The sequence below is a fragment of the Bombus pyrosoma genome, linkage group LG7 (assembly GCF_014825855.1).
Source record: "Bombus pyrosoma isolate SC7728 linkage group LG7, ASM1482585v1, whole genome shotgun sequence".
Taxonomy (NCBI): Eukaryota; Metazoa; Arthropoda; class Insecta; order Hymenoptera; family Apidae; genus Bombus; species Bombus pyrosoma.
Window position 1 is genome coordinate 10,322,465 of NC_057776.1, and position 22,465 is coordinate 10,344,929.

Here is a 22,465-nt window from a genome sequence, read left to right on the forward strand (position 1 = left end):
CCGGTGACAAAATACTCGAGATCCATTTATCGAGTCGCGCGTGATCTAATCGAATCGAATTCCAACGAGAAATTTTCGTAGAACGACGAGAAAGGATTCGTCGGATCTCGATGTACTGACGCTGTACTTAATCTTCTAATTTCCATTTTTCTCCGTTTCTTGCTCTTTGATACCTCGATTCTCGCGATCTGCAGAAGCGTACCGCAGAAACATGAGTAACGCGATCGTTCGCGAACGTCGCTTTTTATAATCGGTTTATAGAGCGAAACGATTATTCATCGACCGATCGACAAGGAATATCGGGTTCGTGACTTGTCGTCATTAATCATCGGCCGCGATTAATAGCAATTTGCGGAAGTACGAACAATATCTGGAAGTACAATGATGTCACGGGAATGATTAAGATAGCGACGTGCCCTTCAACTTCGACGAAGATTTAAATTGAGTCTTCCCAGAGATGCCTTCGAATCCCCTGAAACATACTTCATCACTATCCGTCATGATCGGTAGAAGCGCATTTCGTATTAAATGTGAAATTTATATAGGGTGCTATAGAAAAAAACACCTAGGACTTAATGAGCTTACGGTGTTCGCTCAATGATATCTACTAAGAGTATCTGAAAGTTAAACGTCCCCATTGCATAACTAAAAACTTAAGAAAGATCTCGCGCCATTTAACTCGATGACTAAGAGTCAACAAGACTCTTATTATTTCCAATGTCTCCTAATTGCGTATTAAATGTAAATTTATTATGAATAGCGATCGGCACGTAACAGTAGTGTAACAGGCGATTAACGCGTATAATCCTGATCTCCTGAAAATCTGATCTCATGCGAGAGATTATGATCGGATAAACACACGGTAATCTAGAACGAACAAAACGACGAGCAACGTATAATTTACCGTGGTTGTAAAGTGGCAAGAAACGAAGGAAGAAACAATTACCCGACAGAGTCGTCAGTCGTTATTTCAGCGTGTCACCGACGCACGGCAAGCTTTCGTTCGTTCGTCACGCGAGGCCCCGGAGCGGTGATAAATCCTCGACCTCGCTTCCATCGTTCCATGGGAAACGACGTTTTTCAGAGTCGAACGCGAGATTCGATCAGCTCGGTTTCAGCGGGGGGCGTGTTCTTCAAGTGCCGCCTTCTTAAATTAACATCCGGCTGCGAGAACGATCGCGTGATCCTCCACGTTGGCCTACGGTAGACGCGTTTAGATGTCACCGCATAATGAGCGCGTTTGCAACCAGCCCGGAGGAATTCGCTTGCAACACTGACTCCTCCATCGTCCATTTAGGCCCCGTTCACAACCGCCATCTCATTCATATGCTGCCCCGATCAAACGATAATTTTGACGTATGATCGACGAGTAGGACTTGTGAGTTTGAAACACTTTGATCTCCAGTCGCAAATTTTAATGGAGAATTGCGCGAAAATTTGAAGTGCCTTGGTGAAGTTCAAAGTGTTGTATGTAATCTTCGAGTCTGGAACCTTCTTATTCGGTAAGATGTTTTTCATTCACAATCCATTTCTCTTCCTTTCGTTATCACATAATGTTTCAATCATGCGAATTAAAATCCAAATTTTCATCTAGGTTTCGTTTCGTTAATCGTGCACATAAAACATACATTTTCGTGAAAGTTCGCAGCCCGATAACGATCTTCGCTGTCACCTGTCGCTTCGTTAGTTTCAGTTCACGAGCAGATAATTTCCATTGTAACTCATAGGATCGGATATCAATGGATCTAGATCCCACGTACAAGCCTCTTAGTATCTAATTAATCGACATTAGCTTCTCGTTATGACGAGTTAATTAGTCAAAGACACGAGCGTAGGAATCGACTTATCGCGCTACGAAGCATGTTCGCGATTCGAGTAGGTGTGAACCACGCCTAAGTAAAGACGCAACGTCTCGCCACGATTTGTCCCGGGATCATCGCCGGCACGATCATAGATTATAACAGAAGAGAACGGTTATGTCTTATGACAAATGTAATCTTCGCTGTGACAGCTCAATCTATCGCGAGCTCGTCCTCGAGAACAAACATTGATACTTGGGTTTCTTCGACCCGTCCGATTCCTTTGATTGACTCCTATCTAAGTGGGTTATCCGCCTCTTGGTTTCTGGACGATGTTTCCTTTCAATTTGTCACTTCCACCGCGGACCCCGATTTTTCTGTCCGATCTTGCGTGCATCTTTCTTTGACCACCGTTATCCTCATTAATTATAATGTAACTCTGTTCTCATTGCTACATCCAAGTTAAGAATCTTTTGAGTTCTTTACTATTTGACTGATTTCAGAGAATAATATTCGTTCGTGGCGTTAAATATCGCTGGAGCTTTGAACGATCTATGATCGACGTTCACGTATCGAATATGAATAACGGGTAATAAGAGGTGTGTCCATCGGTGGTTAAGATCGAAGCGGCGAGAAATCTGACGTTGCTTGTCACACGAGATAGGTTCATCGATGAAGATAGGAAAGGTTAAGCCTGTAAGCGACGTCTGGCCGTACCGTGTGAACCAATTTAAGTCAGACAGTTCGCTACTACTTACGCTCGGCATCGAAAGTTCGCCGGCTCGATCTGTTCATTCATGTCGCTTCTTCGTTCTCTTCGCGTGTTACAGATGTTTCGTTTACCGTCATCTGTCGATATCGTCATCTAATTAAAGTTTATTGCCTCTTTTACCCCAAGATCGTGCATTTCTTCGATCACAGGTAAGGTTATAGAAATCGACATGTCGAAGATACGATATCACTGTTAGATGCAGCATTTCGTTTAACCTTTTTCTGTTCTGTTGCCGACACGTCGCCGACAGAATACCACGCTACATCGTAGCTGTTTTAGTGTCAAAACTGTTTCCGATTTCGAGCGTCGATTACATTTTCCACTTGCGTTATATATTCCCCTTCTAAATATATGTACTTTTATTGAAAAACGGATCAATTTCCGTCATTACATTTGTCGATAGTTTCGGTTTCGACTTTATAGGCAGATTAACTTCGAATGATTGATACGATCGGAAGCGTTCATTAATGAACGATTTATCATCGGTGCCGGGTGAAATTTATCCATTTTCCCGGTATACTGACGCATAATATCCTATTAAATAGTAATAAGTAGTTGAAACTGCGCGGTATCCAGCCCGCGAGAATGATGTTTCATTTAACGAACCTGTAATTTACTCCGCAATATACGAAGCTCGCTGCCAAATTACGCGTTGTATCGTGAACACTGCATCATCAACGAAACCGGAGATGCGCCGTTTCCACCTGTTACGACGCGCATTATCCGTATTTTTCTCCATGCGCCAGCGAAATCGCCCATTTGTAACCACCGCGATAACTATAGCCACCGTTCCTTTCGTTCTTTCTTTTTCGTTCGAACGTTATTTTCCCGATGATCTTTGATTTTAGACATTAGCATTTCTCATAAGGGAGTAACCAAGCATCTCTGAGAATTGAATATGAAACAATGGAATTCACCGCTATAGGGGTTGCTCAAAGAGAAACAGAGGAATCAACGGGAAGATGAGAGATAATCGTAGAAAATGGAAGATAAAAGTGCAAAGACAAACGCACAAATTTCCGCTACGTTGTAACTTTCGAGCGCATCGTCCCTCGTTTCCTTCAGCCACCTGAACGACATCGTTCGCACCGCTCATCAACAATGCATTAACACGCAGGCCGAACGTGATACTGCAATCGCGGCGAGTCGGCCAATCGTCAGGGTACCGTTAAACCAGGTGCAAACGGAACGAGAGAGAACAAGCGAATGAATTGTCGCGGGCAGCCTTGCGATCCGCATTAACCCTCTTCCTCGGCGGCCACGCCCGACTCGTTCGTCGCGAAATGATTTATTCGCGATTGCGTCGACGCGCTGTTTCTCTGCTCGCGCGATGCCGACCTTAATTATCGGGTCACCCCATAAATAACGCGTATCTCCTCTTCTTTTTTACGCCCTTGGCGCGAGTGAAAATACTAGCTGCTGAACATGCATCAGCTTACGATAGGCCAGATGCTCGATTTGTACAAAAGATTTTATAATTGGCGATAGTTCTCAAAGCCTATTGGTTTGTTAATACATTTGCTTGCTATATCGCGAGAGAAAGTCGATGGAAAGATCGTTGATCGAGTACGTAGAATGTATTTTCAATTATTAATCAATCAATCGTAGATCGTACGGGTTCTATCGCGAGCCTAACAACCTCTCGATCTGCCTTCAACGAGAACGAAGTATTTTTTCGCGCTCGCCACGTTGCTCGAGGAACGCGTCCCCCGTTACCAAGGAGAAGAAGGATGAAACTGTCGGCAAAGGGCGCAGCGAGCTAATTATGCGTCGTATACGAAGGAAGATTTATCGCGTTTGCATTTTCCACGGTGCGTGCGGTTCACCTACGTGAATACGCGTACCGATGTTTCCCCTGTCGTCCCCTTTCTCCTCGGGGGCGTAGGTGTACCCTGACGACTTAATATTACCACTGAAAAAGATACACGCTTTCGTGGAAGTTTGAACGCTATACCGTGTCGAGATATTAATATTATCTTGGCGAAAGAAATACGCTTCTAGGCAAAGTTACAAGGGTTGAAATACCTCTCGATCTTTATTCTATTGGGTTGGAAGATTAAAATGAATTATAGGAAATTTATAATGTTTAATTTAATGTTTAAAATTGTAGGAAATTTAAAATTAATTGACAGCTAAGTGACTGCGGATTTTGTCATTAGGTGGTATAGTTGGCAATTTCCTACACTTAGGAAATAAATGTGTTCGCCAAAGAGAATCAACGATCTCTGTGTTTTATAGAGACGAGACTATCGTGCACCTTGGCGAGATTCGGGATTATCATGGCAAGATAAACAATCTCTCCCACGGTCACACCGAGATCACCGATCGACGTTAACGAAGGACGTGGTTTCTCCGAGAATACACATCTTATCTTACCAACACCCTCTTGTTCCCTTTTCCCGCTGGTGTATCAACGTCTTCCAATTCGATTTTCTCGAAAATCCGACGCAATTTAGCCTGCTCCGACTTCATTTGCACATTACGAATGTATGATCACGATGTGCATGATAACTCGAGTGTTTAAGAGCCAGGCGATATTGATAACTTTTTCGTAGTTGAATAGTCGTTTTAAAACGAGGTTGGCGCGTGCTCATTCTGCGGAGGATTTGCAAATTGAACGGCGCCGTATTAGTCACTTTGAAACTAATCGATGAGCCGCGCGACATTCGATCCTCGAACAAGCCAGCGCAACTAGTCAGGCGCGACCGTGAGAAATCGTTCTCGCTTTCCCGACGTACATTCTGCGGATATTTCGCCTCGGGATTCTCCAGCGCGATATTTTTTCCGGCGCCCTGGCATCTACGCAATTCCGCGTAACGCGCGCAGATAATACCTTCTTGTCGAGAGCAGACTAGCGTCCAGTGAGCCAGGCGGCTGAACGAGCCGTTTTGTTTGGCGCTCGGTCTCTCTGGTTAAACGGCTAGCTCATTCTGATATTGGTTTTTTAATACGACCAATGGTCCATTTGTTTTTGTTGCCGTGCTTAAGCGCGCCGTAATTCGTTGGCAAAAGTTACGATGGTTATTTAGAAATCTGTCGCTGGTCGTCTTCCAGCATTCGTCAGGGAGAGGGATGCAATTAAGAAAGATCTGATAAATAACAGAGAAATTAAGTTTGGCCTTAGCACACGTAGATACGTAGATAATCGCACGTAGCGCGATATTTTCTAGAACGTCCAAATAAAAAATCTCCTGTGATATATTTAGAAGAGGATACGAACTTGCATAGACGTCCGGAGTCTAGCGACAGGAGAGAAAAGAAATTGTATATTGGAATTCTTCGAATCTGCCGAAAAGTAAGCGACGGGGCTGGTAGAGAACGCGCGGCACCGCATTTCCCATGTACATTTTAATATAATTTGTGTCGGGGGCCGGCGAGGGAATAATCGGGACAGGATAAGACGCATGCTTCTTCATTGTACTGTACCATAGGAATCTGGCATGAGCTGGGTCGGGCCGCGGCGAGGCGAAGAAGGGAAGGAGAAGGGCTCCTTTGTGAAAGCAGCCTCAGGAAATCAGGATTGATATAGGGCTGCGGTAGGTTCGCTCGTAACTTTGTCCCGCGGTACCCGAGACGCGGCCTCGATCCATTAATCACCCTCGTACGAGGCCTGAACCCTGGGTGATTAGCAGGCGTGAACACCGACTCACCAGGGATATATATGCGATTGCTCGCCATTGTCGACCACCGTGGACGTTCCGCGCCGCCGATTGAGACGTCCGTCTTCTTCGGCGATTCGAAAATCCCGAACACGGAATCGCCAGCCGCCGCCGCCGCTTCCGCCTTCTCTTTTGCTCCTGCTTCGGTTCGCGCCGCTATTCCGACTCTCTTTCGTTCGATTTCCCCGTTGCGAAAGCGATCCTGCAGAAGTAGACAATGTCAGAGAACAGAAACCTTTCGTCGCGTGGAATATCGAGGGTTTGATGTCGCCGTTGCTACTTTCTATTTTCATGACGCGAAAGTACAGTGAGCTACAAAAAGTATTGGCACTCGATTGTACTTTCTGCAGCATTTACATGGTAGTAATTACCTAGATCGAAGCAAGGATTACAAACGACTAATCGTTTAGTCGAATTAAAACACCCTGTATCGTGACCTGCACCCTTAAACGTTAATACTTTAAACACTACGATTTAGCCGTTGAATCGTAACGAGCCACAGGAATTTCTCTGTTTTGTGGGTGTGACTTACGAGGTAATCAACGTAGCTGTAAATTACCCAGACGGTGGAGAAGACTGGCGCGTCTCCAGGCTTTTCGATGCGCCCCCAACACTCGGAAGGATTTTCTGCTCGACCGCGTCGCTCTTCTCTGGCACCTTTACGCGCAATAAATAATTAAGTCACGGTACGCGAACGGAGGCACGAAAAGTAAAGCAACGTCTGGCCGTTGGCGCGAATCTTTATGCGTAATAAATAACGGGCACCCTCTATAATACCGCGCGATACGTTCTTTACGATGGCCCAGCTCCCTTTGTTCTCCGCTGTTGTAAATTTGACTACCTTTCTCTTGCTCGGGCTTTTGTCGATTCTCGCATCCTGACTCTGCGATCACTGCTTGCTTTGAAGAGTCGAGTCACCAAAGGTAATTAAACGCTTTGTGCATTCCGGAAGATTTCAGCTTGCAATGAAAGGACAATTCTACTGGCCTCGAACGACGAACGCGATGTAATTACGATTTCGCAGCGACGATGCTCTATACCATTCGGCACGATTTATTTATTTATAACGACGCTATACACACGAACGTGCAATTATTATTCTTTTCGCTTTTAAATCATCGTAGAATCATGAAGCGTTTCACGGAAAACGGAACAGCTCGGAATAGCTTGTAAAGTAGCAAAATCAATGGCAATCCGGCCTCCATAGTTGAGAACAACTAGGTCGAGCAATGGGGGAATTCGGATAGTTAGAGCACCGCGCCGGTAGCTTTCAGCTGGCAACGCGTTCATTTTCCCATTGGCTGGCGTGCGGCGCGCTGCTTCGATTGCACGTTGGGAATGATAAATGGCGGGATAGCCGGCGAAGTAGTAAAAGCGGAGGCACCGGTATGCGTGGCAGTATCCAGGAATAATTTGCTACCGGCTCCCGGCTCGCGTTGCCACGTCCTTTTCATTAAACTTCCGAAACGCCGCTAATATTCACAATTATTATCTTGTATTCCTGCGGGATAATTGAGCGGCTCGGTCGACTTCGAGAAATGGACCAGCCGCGAGGGGACGCGAGAAGGGGGAGAAAAACGGGCGAAGGAGGCGAAGCTGCTGCGCGGATACGATGGAAAACGGAGAGAGAAACTCGCGAGAGGAACGCACGAGCGGCGCCGTGGCGCGCGATGATGAACAGTCCTACGACGATTCGCTAATAACCTGCTATCAGTGTTGTAAAGTACTTTTTACTCTTCTCGTGGTTGCCGATACAGCGAGGGTATTCGCACGATTTCCGCGCATTCCAGCCGGGACTATCGCGGCAATTACATGGAAACACGTTGCATCGTCGCGGCAGCAAAACGTTGATCGAGTTTCGCGTAATCGAGGAACATCGCGAAAAAGAACGCACTGTCGATCCTCTAATGATCCGCGACGGGGTGAGCAACCCTGTTCTCACGGCTTAAGAATTCTTTCACACGGCGATTCTCGCTGGGACGAAACACAGAGACAAATCGTAGCATTCGCACGACAGCCGTAGAGTGTCGTTCGCTTCGCTCATCGCACAATTTAGCGCTCAAGGAAGATCAAAGAATTTACCGAGATCGCCACGATCTTCCTCAAGTGGTGTACGAAAAGATCCGTGTGGAAGAACTCCGCGAGAAATAGGAAAACGGTAGAAGGGGTAGATAGGATGGAGGAGCTGTAAATTTTCTTCGTCACGTTTTTCACTTGCGTACTTTTACGAGTAGGATGTGTCCTCCTGTTATGTACACGTACTCGAACACTGAATATCGAACTATGACTTTTACGCGCTGCTGTTTATTATTCATAATGAGAAGGAAGTGAATACGTCGAAAGACGTATACAACGTTGGTAATTGGGAGTCGTGCCCTCGTGATATTTACGATTTTAATTTGTCAGCGAGGCTTAGTTATCCAACTAACGATTCGTGTTTCAGCGTGACAGCTCGCGAGGTATTGATTTAGTGGCCTTCGTCATGGCTGGGAGCGAAGAAAATTCATAGCTCAGTGAACGCGAATTTTAAACGTTCGATAAACTTAATAGTCGATCTCGAAGGTATTTCCAAGTTACATGCGGGATAATGCAGGTATGTTGGACGCGTTCTGGTAAAATTACATCTCTCGATAAAGGTAGCAAGCTGACTGCCTAGATAATCATGAAGCACTGTGTCTAGCTGACAGACGAGATGAAGATACCTTCGCTGCCCATATGCGCCTCGACCTTGTTGATTTCAGTCGAATAAACAAGACGTTATGGGACACAAATGCGATACGTTATCGGGGAAACGACCCCATTGGTTTTCGTAATTGTCTCCGAGGGAAATTAGGTCCAACGGAGATCTGCGTCGTTATCGGAGGGCTGATAGCTTCTCAAGGAGAAGCGACTTGTACGTAATTGGAATCATTGATATCTAGATAGCTTGCACCGGGAGTTATTTAAATTAAAATGTAAATTAGATCGCATCGAGCGCTACCAGTTATTACGTACTTCCAGTATTTCCAACATCCTCTGTAACTCCGATCACTGGTTACATCGATAGTTACATTCACGGAAGTCTCCTTTGAATATGTATTGAAGTTTACACGAGATACGGAATCTGATTAATGGCTCAAAAATTGGATCAAACTTTCGATTAAGTTTCCTTGGGACATTCGCTGTGCTTGCGTTTTAATTTAAAAAATTTACTTCTTCTTCTTCTTCTTCTTCTTCTTAAGGGTGAGAAGTCGCAAACTTTCGGCATGAATGGATACGAAACATTCCTTTTCGTAACAAGTGTCATTATAAATACGGAACTCCGAAAGACGCGCAACCGCTTATTTATAGCCAAAAAAAAAAAAAAAAAGAAAAGAAGAAAGCATCTCCCTTCGAATATTTATTCCTGGCACGTTCACGACGCGAGATACGGGTGTCCCAGATTTTTGAAGAAACACCCGTTAGATGCGCGTCAAGTCGTTGCACGATGGGCCCTACGGGGGTGGCGTGTATGCTGTTGACCCGGTGTGGACCGGTTCGGGTCACTCCTTTTTTCCCTGGCTGATCGAGGCCTTTTTTCTGCCCCTCGCTCCCGCCTCCTCTGGAAGCAACATCGATATAGCCAAGTGTGACGTCACGCGAGGAGGCGTGATAGGTTATACTCTCGTGCGTGTGTGGGCTCGCGCGTGGTCCAGGTGTGTACCCGCGAAGCTCATCAGCCACGTTAACAGTTTCCCTCGATTTCGATCTCTCTGCCTTCTTGAGACCAGGGGATTAGGGTACGATTAACGGTTTGGTCGGACGACGCTCAAGCATGCCGCTGCTTTATGATCACGAATTATAAGATCGACCTAACGCGATTGCTACGAACGAGGAATTCCTGATTATCGGTGAATTTAGTGTTTGTACGTTAACTACCTCGTTGATACCTTCTGTTCCTCGAACGTTATATCATACGACTATTCCGTTAATAATAAATGTAAATATTACAGTTGCAAAAGTATTATTGGCATAAATCCGATTCTACGATTAAGTATTCTCTACAAATGATATCTCTACGTTCGCTTTTACGAATACACGCTCGCTCGTTCCATCGTAGCTTCTTTGATTTCTTCTGGAAGATGAGCAAGGTATGCGATTCGAACGGAGGTAGCCTGGTTTCCACTGCTCGGACTAATTAAAACAGGCCGCGGAGGGGAGCTAAATAGAAGCAGGCAAAACCTTGGCTCCGCGGACGATATGAAAGCGTCCGGTGGACTGCGAAGAAGTTCGTTAAATAATCGATATCGATGCGAATCCTGGAAGCGCGAGGAATGAAATTGCTAATGTTATATCCCCGAGGATCGGCAACCCTGTAAGAACTGGCTGATTAATAATTCCAGCGTATCCGTCGGTTTCGTCGTTAAAATTGAACGTGACGGTTCTTTCTACCAGCGCCGTTTCCACGAATCGCTGACCCCGGTTCTAGATCCACCAAAACGTCCATCCGGACACGCTCAAAGAAAGGAAATCGCTCTCTATTCGGACGATCCCTCGAGGATAGAAGAAAGTTAGGAATGCGCAGCGAATGGGCGTTTCAGTTTCGCGGAAACGTGAATTCGTACTCGGTTCTCGGCTCACCGTAGTCCTCCGTCGAGATCTTCTCGTTTTTCTGCTCAAAATATACCTAGTTTCATCGCCTTTGCCATCCTTGAGCGATTTTAGCCACAGCTGGCGTTTACTTTGAGTCGTAGCTCTTACGACACATACCGATCGAACATTGTTCAATCTCGCAACTATCGAGAACGAAGAGCAGGATAAATTACCGAATCGTTTTGTAATAAATTCATTTTCAGTTCGGTGAAATACTGGTCGTTAATAGCTACAGAACAGAGAGAACAGCTTCGCATCGGTTTTCGAAGACCGTCTTAAAAATGCAAGATATCTATTCCGACACGAACGATAGGCGTATCGTTGCAAAGTCCGAAGTTAAAGCAGAGAACGTGCAAGGATACGCGCGCCGGTAGCGAACCATTAGCGAATCGCGGCAAGGTTGTTCGTCATCTCACGCTTGGCTAGCCGTGGCCAGGCATAAGCTTGCTTTGCCGACACGCGACCCACACGCGGCCTGCACTCCCTCTCTCTTTCTCTCTCTCTCTCTCTCTCTCTCTGCCCCTTTCGTTGCCTTTTCTCGCCGGTCTAACACTTACTATCTCGTCGTGTTTTTCTCAAACCGTGTCCGTCCGTCCAGCCACCGAATCGACATAACCGAGAGAGAATCATGACACCGAACCAACATGACTGGAAAAAAAAAGCGAATTTCATCTCGTGAGATAGTATTGGTGGTTTTTCTCAGTCGTATCGCTTCGGCGAACTGTCCCGCCTGCGCTTCATTTTCTACTACTCTCGGTGCTCGCCACTCTCCAGACCAGGCCAAGACACACGGTGCAGGGGAACAAGACGGAAATAAGATACGACACAGCTGATACGCCTTCGTCCGTCGATTACGCGCTAGGTGTATGCCGGAGATTGCCGGTGATGTCATTTCCAAGTATAAACCGCCGCCAAGTGCAACGCGACTGCCTGCCACTTATGTGTCCGCGACACCATTTTATTGGGGATACCGTAGGATGATAAGGCTCGCCGATAATCGTTTTTCGGCTACTTTTTCGCTGGTCGACACGAACACGGTGGATCGTCGAACCTATTTTTTTTCTCTCTCAGCTCGTATTTTTCTCCGCGATCTTTATGCACGACCCATGCTCGTCCCGATCTACGTGCCAATTATTTATTTTCACATCCCGATAAACCTCTATTATGGCTTGAACCACGGGTATTCTTTCATGATCACATCGATGAATTCGTGATTTTAAACCGGTACGTCGGTATTGCGGAACGTTTCGTGCATAATTGACTTTTATCCCTGCTCACCGAACGCGTCGTGTATCAGGCATTGTAGCGTGTCAGGATGCATTGCCAAGCAGTTTATCAGGCTACTTCGAACGGCGACGAACGCGGATAGTTTCGCTAGCTTGGATTCCGATAACGCGAGCGTTAGAGAAATACCGAGGAACATACGTTCGCGATCGGTGTCGAACGAGCTGCGTATTGTAATCTGCATGTTGTAACGTATCTCGTGTATGAATTAGATTCTGATAGAGGAGGCTTAATTCTGGAGCTTCGATCTTGCAGCAAATACCTTGAGCAAATACCTATTAAATATAAAGGGAAATAAGGTAATTTACCAAGAATTTATGTACTTTTTCGTCTTAAGATGTCCAAAATTCGTCGAATATTCTTCATTTCTGTCGCATTATTTTCTTTTTCGTAGAAAATTCCTCTCGAAATTTGGATTCCTTTAAAGACTATACTATTTTATTTGGGCGTCTTTTTGTACCGAAATAATCCACGATGCATTTGAACGGTTTCTCATCCTTGTTTCGGATATCGTGCAGGTATTCGATCGGTGGTCGCGCGCGGCTGCTCGTCGATTTTTCCGGCAGCCGATTATTAATATCCCGGAGGCGGCCGCGGATCAGCATTCCCAACGACATTTCTCACGAACCGATTCGCGAGTCAAAAATGCCCGCTATCGACCGCTAGAAATTTATACCACGAGGGGCTCTTGCCCGATAAAACAAGGAATTCGAAGTCAGCGATGAAGTGAAGGGAGGTTTGTCCGGCCTGAGCGAGCTGCGCCCGCGACATCAATCATCCTGGCGGGCAAGACTTTCACCGGCTGTTACGACGACGACGTCCACGTAGCTGCACGAAAGACTCCTGGCAGTCCTGGCTCGAGTGCGTTGCGCTGCGTTGCGTCTCGTTGCGTATCGGCTCTTGGACTTCCGTGCCAAGCACGTGTCAAACAAAATCAAACCATTTTCCACCATCGAAACGAATATCCCCCTTTGGCTCCTCTCACGATCTTAGTATCGTAGGATTTCGCGTATTGACATTGTTCATCGGCAAAATTATACAAACGAAACGACTACGTCGAGGGAGAATAACTAGGTGGATTTAAATCTAAATATCGTTTTATTTTTGTCAAACACTTGAGAATATTCTATTTATATCGTTACCAGGTTTCACGTTGAACTGTAGCACAGATGAATGCCGCTCGTTCGCTTAATATACCGTTTGAAAGCTCGGAACCTCGAAGAGGAAAGTCAACGCGAAGGAAGAGTTTTCGAAATCGTCGCCAATATTCCGGTCGTCGAAACGAGACCAATTGCGTTATGACTTCTCGCCAAAATATCTTGATACGTAGCAACCCGCACGATTTGCAATCCGATTCCTTCTCAATGCTCAGAGTTGTACAGGCACGATTTATGAGCTGGAATCTTTTGACACGGTGAAATCGGTGCTTCGTCTTCCGAAGTTCCTCTCGGTTTACCAACTTCGTGTGCGAGAAATTGAATCGCGCGCAGGCTAAAGAGAACGAATCGAGTCCGATTTCGACGCGTTCAATTACCTTACACTCATAAAATGGATATGATTGGCCGATAACTCAGAGCCTCCTTGCGAATTCGAAAAGCAGGACCAAGAGGATACGTGTTTCGTTGGAAGGATCGACCGATTCGGGCCAGTAGCTTCGAAGACGGCCGAGGATGATTCAATCGAGGCGATTCGCGTTCTTTCGGCAACGTCCCGCCCACGGACTATCGTGATCCACCTGGAACGAACGAGACGAACAAAACGAGAGGCAAAGATCCAAGCACGCTGGTAGGATCGACTGTTCGACGATGATTCAGGCAAATCGATCTGCCGTGCGGTCTCTCTTTCGTCAGCTACATAATGTTCCGCCCACAGAGCATCGTGCTGTAGACCGGAAAAAAATAGAAGTCGTACGATGAAGGGACGCGCCCTGACATCGCATCGGTAGCATCGATCGTCGGTACATGATTTTGTTTCATAACGATGCCCCCACGAACTGACTTTCCGTGAAGCTTCTTCGAGGAACGTTGATCGCACTCGGCGATTCTTCGCCGAAACGAGTATCGATTTGAATTCATCGTCTTATTCCACTCGAGCTGTCCACCGTAATCGAGGCTGCTTTATTATATGCTCGAGAAATTAGCATTCATTGCAGCCTCCGTGCCTCGAGGATTAATGCACGCAAGGATCTTTATACGAGGAATATCGAACCTACTCGACGATCACTGGTGAAAAGAACATCGTAAAGTCTAAGTGAAAACGCCATAGATATCCTATCCACAAAGAGAGTTAACTTTACGATCAAAGCACAAGCCGAGTCGAGTGGAAACTCCTCCGCGATTCGATAAAAATCTGGCTGTCGCGACCACCGTTCGACAAACCTGGCCACGTGTCACTTGGAGAAATTTCAAGCTCGTCGGTGCGACTTTAAGAAAATAGGCCTTCGTGTTAAGACAGAGAAGAGATGGTCGAACACCCAGCACGTCCCACCCACGAGAGACGCGAAGGATGATCCACGAAGAGAGTCAGAACCGTGCGCGGTAAGGAACTAGAGAGACCCGGCGAAAAGTACCATTGATCCAGCGCCATATTTCTCCGGTCGGAGTTTATTGAGGAAGCTCGGTGATGGGGGAGGGTATGGGGTGGAAGTATTGAATTCATCGGTGTACGCATTGTCGACAAGATATACGAAGCTGGAGGTTACGGGTTAAGTGGAGCCTGTACCTCCGGTAAATAAGTCTCCCCGCTCGCTCGGGCTGTTACCCGTGTACGTGTGCGTTGTCTTGGCGGGCGTTACGCGTGTGGAAAGTGCACGCTGCCGGCCGCACATAGGCCAGGCCACGCTTTCACGGGGCAATTTATAATCGTACCGGGTTCAATGGAACCCGGCCGTGTGGGACGGCCGAGAACAAAGGAACACCCCGTGGAAGCTAGGTGGTTGCGCTCCGCGACGACCACCACCTCCGTGTCCGACGCTCGCTTAATCGATGATTAGTTGCTTGGGAGCCCTTTTGATTCCCGAAGCTGATGTATCTTCGCGTTGGCCCAACGTTTCTTTGAATCGTGGATGGATAACGTAGCCAAGCGAATCTGAAACGAAAAGTATCTGCGAGTAGGCGGCGTCGACAGGTGGACGTGCAAACTCTTCTTTGCCGGAATTCCTTTTTTTTTTTTTTTTTATCGAGTTTGACTGGTCGAACTGTATACGCTAGATACAGATTGAAAGAAGTATGAAAATTTTAATCAATTTTTTCCTCCTATAATAAACACAGTTTTTGTTCCTTGCACTTTGAAAAGGTATCTGACAGAAAATGTGAGAATCGATAGCCGTAGGAAGATGGAAATACGGCGAATCACTGTAAATTACGCGCAGCTGAGATCCCGGAAGCGAATACATATATCGTGGTGCGTCGATCCTCTTGGATACTTTGCTCTCGATTTGGCCACTCGACTACGCCCACAGCGGGGTCGGCCGCTCGACAAAAAAAAAGCTCCTTCATTAACGCCGCTGACTTTTGGACAAAGGATCGAACACGGTCGGGTTACGTTGGCTCTCGCGTACAGGCAGAAAAGGGGATCCTCCGTGCGTGGACATTGTTTGTACGTGAGTTACAGGAACGAGGGGCACAAAGCGCCGGTTCCAGCCGACCCATGACCCCGTCTCTAATGAGCGGCAAAGCACGGCTATTGTGAGCGAGCCTCCTCCTCCGCGCCTACTGCCTCATTCGTTCTTCTCTTCCTCGCTCGGCAGCCTAACCCTCCGCACTCCACTCCATCCACCAGCACGATTATTTCGAAGGAACACGCTACTCGCGCATCGTATTTTGAATCGCAATAGCGATTAAAAGTTATTGCTGCTGGAAATCTCCTTTGAATCCAGCTGATTTGTGCTTATTGAGATTTGGAGGTGATCGTTGCGCTTTCCGGCGGATAAAATAAAACGGCCAAATAGAAGCCACGGCTACCGCGTTGCCAGGTAGAACTACGACCACTGCACTGGCAAATTCGTGCATAGGACAAGGGGTTGCTCAGATTTATTCAGCCTAAAAGGCAGCCGTTTAATTATAACGGGCTGTGCGCCGAACCGATCGAAACAATCGGCAGCGTTTCGACGCGAAACATTGTTTCAACCGAGGGAATAGGCGTGAAAATAACAACACGTATGATCGATGCTCGGTGCAGGCGTAATATGCGCATACATCGCGGATCCAAGAGCAAGCAGGACGGAGCGAGGTAAGAGGAGAGAGCGGGAAAGAGACGAGGAACGCTGGTCGTTCTCAACTGGGTCGATCTCGATGCTCTATAATCCAGCAATGCCGCCGACAAATGGAGTGCTAAATAATCTCTCGACGAGAGTGGAAAAACGAGCAATAGGCCGCACGAGTCCCGAAGCGGACCGTCGCTCGGGTAATAAGTCATCGAAGAGTATCGAAGAGGATCCTCGGGACACGTATCTCCGGTGAGATCCGGTTCGCAGAGGCAATTTTGGAAATTGCCACGATTAATTCCCAAAATTACGAGCATTTTCTCTTCGAATGGTTCGGTGAATGTCGGTGGACAGCATTTTTCAAGGCTTCTGTCGCGTGATCGCACCCATTCGAATCCAATAACCAATCATCCGTAATCGATGTAAAAAGGACGAGCTGCTCGAGCAGTCGCTTAATAAACGATAAAAAGCAATGGCACGGAAGAAGGATTTTTCCGCGAAGAAGGAAAGTTTCCGTGGTACAACGATCAGCGAACGAGCTCGACGATAGTAGGAAGAGCCCTGGACTCGCGGCGGTTCTTCGAAAGGGCCGCGAGCCGGGGAAAAAAGGATAGAAGAAAGGGGGAAGCGAAATCCCGAGGCAAACCGTCGCCGTTCTTGTCGGCCAGGCAGACGGCAGCAAAGGGGAACACCCTGTACATGCCAACGACATTCCCGAAGTGCAGCGTGCAGTTTTTCGCGGCTACCAGCGCAGGCCCTGACGAGAGAGTGACTCACGGGCTCTGCAGTCGAATGCAAGGGCGAACACGCACGTGCTCTCTCTTCTACATGCACGTCAGTGAGCACGCACACGTGGTCCGCGGCCTACCTGTGCACGTGTACAATCCGTCTGTACAGGGTGTTTATCGCGAATCGGTTTTGCTTGCAGCGTAGCTTCGATAATCGTCCCCGCGTCACCGAATTTAAAGACCAAGGGGATGATTCAAGGAAAGTTTTAAGCGTCCGTCAAGAATAGAAAATTTGAGTATTTGTAAGGAAATCAATTTGAAAGTTTCGGACAAAGATAACGGCACTTGTATCGAAGTATCAGGCTTGCGAGCTCCAAATCGCCGCCAAAGTTAACGTACTACCCTCCACTTGTGAATATCGAAGTACTGTACCTGATTCGATCGACCTGTAAAATGTACCACGCCTGTGTATAAAAAAATCTTACGTTAAACGTCAAGCAAATACCTTTACAGGGACGAGGTTGTTAGAAACGCGGGAAAACCTAGTGTACAAAGAATCGATCGACCTTCGTCCGGTTACAGCGTGATAGTTCCACGATCGAAAGCACGTCACCCAGTATAAAACGCGCTAGAATTCGTGTGGACGCGTACACGTGTACGTATACTCGCGAGCATGTTCCGCTGGACGGGTTCGTCAGTGTGCAAGTGGATCAAAGATCGAAGGATCACGAGCGAGAAGGAGGAGAAGAAGAAGACAACGACGACGACTAAGACGACTACGAGGACGGGTGGAACGACGCGAACCAGAGAAGTCCTCTGTAGAAGAGAGGGAGGAACAAAGAAGAGGAGAGAAGCGCGAGATTTATTTGCCCGAATTTCGACTGGCGGCCGATGCCGTAGCCGCTTCCAAGGAATGCATTTCGCATTCGGGGTCTTCCACGGAATATGTTCTGCGACGGGGTTGAGGTTTCTGCTTCGATCGGCTAAACCAGTCACCGAGGTTTGTTATTGTTTTCGGGGGCCACGGACCGTTCTTGCGATACGCTGTCTCTGCCTGCTCTCGTACCTTCTGCGGTCGACTAGTGGATCGTGTCGGCCATGGGTCCAAAGACCGAGCTTCCAGGATCCCGCGGTTCTCCATTTTTTTCTTCTGTCACGAGGAACTAGTCGATCGTTCTTCTTACGGTCTGCGTGAAACCAGTAGTGACAGCTTATTCGGATGATGTATGGGCAACGATGCGCGACGTAATTAGTATTCTATCTGGAAGAGGATCCTGGTAGAGTATCTCCATATTATCGTAATTATGTTGGAAGAGGAGTTGGAAGTATTCTCAGCAGGAACCAGTTGGTTATAAGTAGCTAGAACGGCGTTACATAGTAGCTGGCGCTAACTCAAGCGCCTTCTGCTTTCGTGTCGACCGTCATTTTGCGTCTCCGTATTAATCGAATCGATAAAATCCAGCAGCCCGTGTATATACGTCGATCAGACACGAAACGAGAAATTCTAAAGGCTCGATCGAGACCGTGTACACCGTGAAGAGGTAAGAATCGGTTTCGTTGGATCGCGTGGTGAGCACGATCGAACATCGAACGAGAGACGATCGGTAGGCTCGCGGATGCAGCACAGCCGTGAAAGGTGTCGTTAACCGAAAGGAACAGTCGAACCGACGAGGCTATTGCGGTGTTATCCGATCGAGGGATCGGCGATCGAACGGTGATGTATCGTTTCCGATGGGGCTCCCCTCGAATCGGCGCTATTAGGCCGTTGGCATCGGTTTTTACGCTCGAACCGAGAGATTCCGAGGCACGGGCGGGCCTCGCGATGCGTGTCCCGTAAACGACGGCATGCACAGCGTTTAACTAATGTGTCCGGGACCGGTCGGGATCGCATTGATCACCGTTCCGAGACTAGATTTATGTCGACGAATGATTCACGGCGTGATTTACAGCGGATTGTCCGGTACGCGCATACTGATTGACCATTTATTCCGCTCTCCCGGCGTACCGGCCCACTAATCACTTATTGGGTTAAGGTGAAATCTTCTCGACGTCTGATCGTCGAAACTGACCTGTTTCGATTCTGACCGACAGCTTGATTCGAGATACCGTGTCGGAGGACTTCCTGGTTCGCTCGAGACGCGAAATGAATCTTTTCGTTGCAGCAAGACGAAAGCAAGACTTCAGTCCATCTGACTGAAGTTTTCTTCCTAGCGACGTCACGTTTATTCGCATCGAAGAAACAAAACGATCGTCTCTACGAGCTATCAGCTCGAGATAGATCTATGCTCCAGATTCTAGACCCATCATACACCGATCGACCATCTATTGGAGAGCGTGATGTCTGTTCGTTTAACGAAGGTCGGTGCAGAAAACCGCGTTTTTCCCGTAGGTTACTTACGAGTCGGGAACATGGACTGTCTCGAATCCGTGTTTTCTGTCGGCGAGCAGTCCGAAAGTCCCGCAGGACCACTCTTCCTCCTTTTTCCGATCTCTGTCTGCCCGATTCGTGGCTCGATCACGAAGGCAGGGCACGCGTCTCGCCCGTAGAATGTCGTCGTAACGAGGTGTTCCACCCCCCTGTCCCCTCGAGCGTCTCCCCACCTCGTCGGCCAACGAAACCCGGTGCACAGCGACAGATTTCTCGTCCTTCGTCTGGTTCGTGTCCAGAGGTGATCCCTTCCAGCGGCAACCGGCAGGGACGAACGTTTAAATTAGGCAGGGAATCCCGTGGAATCCACGAAAGAAACGGAGCGGCCGGCATTCCGTGAGGTTTTGATACGCCTTCGGGCTATTGGTCGTCGGGGTACCATTAGCCCTTATGCGGTGGGAATGACTCCTTAGAGCCCAACCGGTCAACCTTCGCGCGGTGGGTCGTAACCGCTTGCACGCTCTAAATCCTACATTTAATCGGTCGCGAATTCGATCGGTGATCGATGAGGTCGCCGATTCGCGACGAACCGCGTCCGATAGAATTGCCAGAAAAACTCGGCTTCGATCGTTCTCGTTGCCCCACGGTGTTTTATCGCTGCGGCCGCGATAGCGAAGGATGCGTCGATCGACATCGTATCGGCGCCGATCGGATTTATATCGTCCACTTTACTCGGAATTGATGCTCTCTCGGATGATTTAATGCCACGAAGTTATAAGAAGAATTTTCTCGGAACGCGTCTCATCGCGTATTGTATTTTACCCGGTCATTTTGAAAACACCGAACTGTTTACCTGTTTTTATAAAATCGATATCTTTCCCGATATATTCTTTTTTCTCGTAATCGGTAGGAATTATTCTCACGCGAAGAAGGTTTGTAACAGCGTTCGCGTTTGTTCGTTGCAGAGTCTGGCCACAGGTTGGACAGCGGCTCCCCATTCTGGAGGATTCAGCTCGATCAGGATCTTCTAGACACCATCAGCGCTATATACCCGGAGTGGTTTAAGGTAAGCTGCTTGTCCTTTCCTGTCCCCCCTGTCGCCATCGGTGGCCCTCGAGCGTCCTTGAACGAATCCCGGATAACGAGGTGCGCTCCTCGTGCAGGACTATACTAACACCCGAGCCTCGACTTCCTCTTCGTCGAGTACTTCCGGTGGTCAGTTGAACACCGAGGGCATCGTGGCTGCCGACACCAGTGCCGTCCTTGATCACAAGGTCGCCAAAGGTGATTCCAAGTCGAAGTCTAAGGCGAAGAAGGCGGACAGTCTGAAGGACAAGGAAAGAGACAGGAAGGAAGCCAGACGCGAATCCAAAGACGAGAGGTGATTACCCTGCAAATGAATTCACTCGGCAATAACCGTCTTTCCAGACTACGATTCTTCGAGTGACTGACCCCGCTATTTTTATATCTTTCGCGAATCTTTCGCTATTTTTATATCTTTTATCGAATATTTTTCATACAACACGTCACGCGTTTGTTATACCTAAGACTATGGTCGTTTTCGCGCTAGCAGCAAAACTCAAGCCCAGTGCGCTCTCTTTTCGACAGTTTATTATTTCTACCAAGTACTTACTCGCGGCCGCGGGAAGTTGGTCGCGATAACCGCGTAACTGTTGCGGAAAACGGAGTTCCTTTCGACGATTCACGACCGATCTAACTTGTACGATTTAACGTTCCCACGTAATCGTTACGCGAGAACATAAACGTTCTAACCACCTTGCTATCGAGCAGGCTGACGAGCGATCTTCGATCCCGAGGACTTTCTCTTTCGAGTACCTTAAAATATTCCATCGGGCAGTCGCAATTTCAACCCAAGTTTTTTATCCGCGGTTCGGTCCGCTCTTATCTCTTCGCCGGCGTTTTATTCGCGTTCTCGCCTCGAATGACCCGGTTTTATGGGCTCGAACTCTTCGAGATACCGTCCGCGAACGAGCGCGCGTATATCGCGGATCGAGCTGCGTTCCACGCTTTCCCTGGCGCTGAAACGCCGCAAGATAAAGCGTATCGATGTTATATCGCGGTTTATCACGCGCTCTAAATCATCTTGCGGAACACGAGGATACGGCCTCCGAGATTCGCGAGGCTGTACCGCGCGGAGGCAGTAACGTAAATAACGCTTAATAAAGCGGAAGATAACGCGGTGCCGCGGAGATCGTAACAAAGTTGCTCAGACTTTTGAAACTGCCTCCGCGTACGTGTTTTCGGATAAAGTTTAATTGGCTACTTTTGTTACACCGCGTTTCGTGGAAAAATCGATGTTGCAATAGCAAAATTAAATACAGAGTCGATGGTTGTTCGCGGGTTGTTTCGTGGTGTTTCGAGGTGCCTTACAGATAAGCGAAGGACAAAGTGCTAATAGGTGAAATAAATACGAAGCGATCCAAGTGATTTAAATAACCGAAGTACAGTACCGGCAGCTTCGAGTCAAAGCGTTGTTAACGCGGTAAACTCTTGTTCTCGACTGAAATAGAACGAGCGTTATTCCGGCAAAATACAAAAACGTCCATATTCAAGTTTTTGCGCAAAAACGAGCAGAATCTATTAGAAACTCGAAGAGGACGGAACCGTTCGATACAATAATATCCTGAAAGGGTTTCTTGCTCGGAGCCAAAGGGTCAGTCACTCGCGGTGGATGCGGTGGAAGAGGAGAGGAGAGAGAGAGAGAGAGAGAGAGAGAGCGGTTTTCGTCGCTTTCTGATGAAAACGTTCCATTCGGTTGAACCGAGTGTCGATTGATCCGTCATTCCTTCATCATCGGCAAAAACACGACCAAAGGATGGACTCGGAGCCGATTGACACTCGTTTTGCCGGCGAGTTCTCCTCTTCGATCGTTCGTCTCCTCCTTCCCCTCCTGTTTCTGGACACGAAGCGACGGCAACCACGAATCGATGGGTCGATCCGTTGGTCGGTTCGACGTATCGACGTATGAAAGATTAATTCACAAAACGGCACGTTTTGCTCGTTTCGGTCCGCGCTCGGA

At 47.6% G+C, this 22,465-nt stretch overlaps 1 protein-coding gene across 1 annotated transcript in view; it reads left to right on the forward strand.

The window, feature by feature from the left end:
• Positions 1-22,465, forward strand: part of LOC122569837 (myocardin-related transcription factor B-like) — a 184,474-nt gene that overhangs the window by 86,688 nt on the left and 75,321 nt on the right. The window contains 2 exon segments of the mRNA XM_043731464.1: positions 20,391-20,491; positions 20,589-20,806. Of these exon segments, the coding sequence (XP_043587399.1) occupies positions 20,391-20,491; positions 20,589-20,806 (319 nt within the window).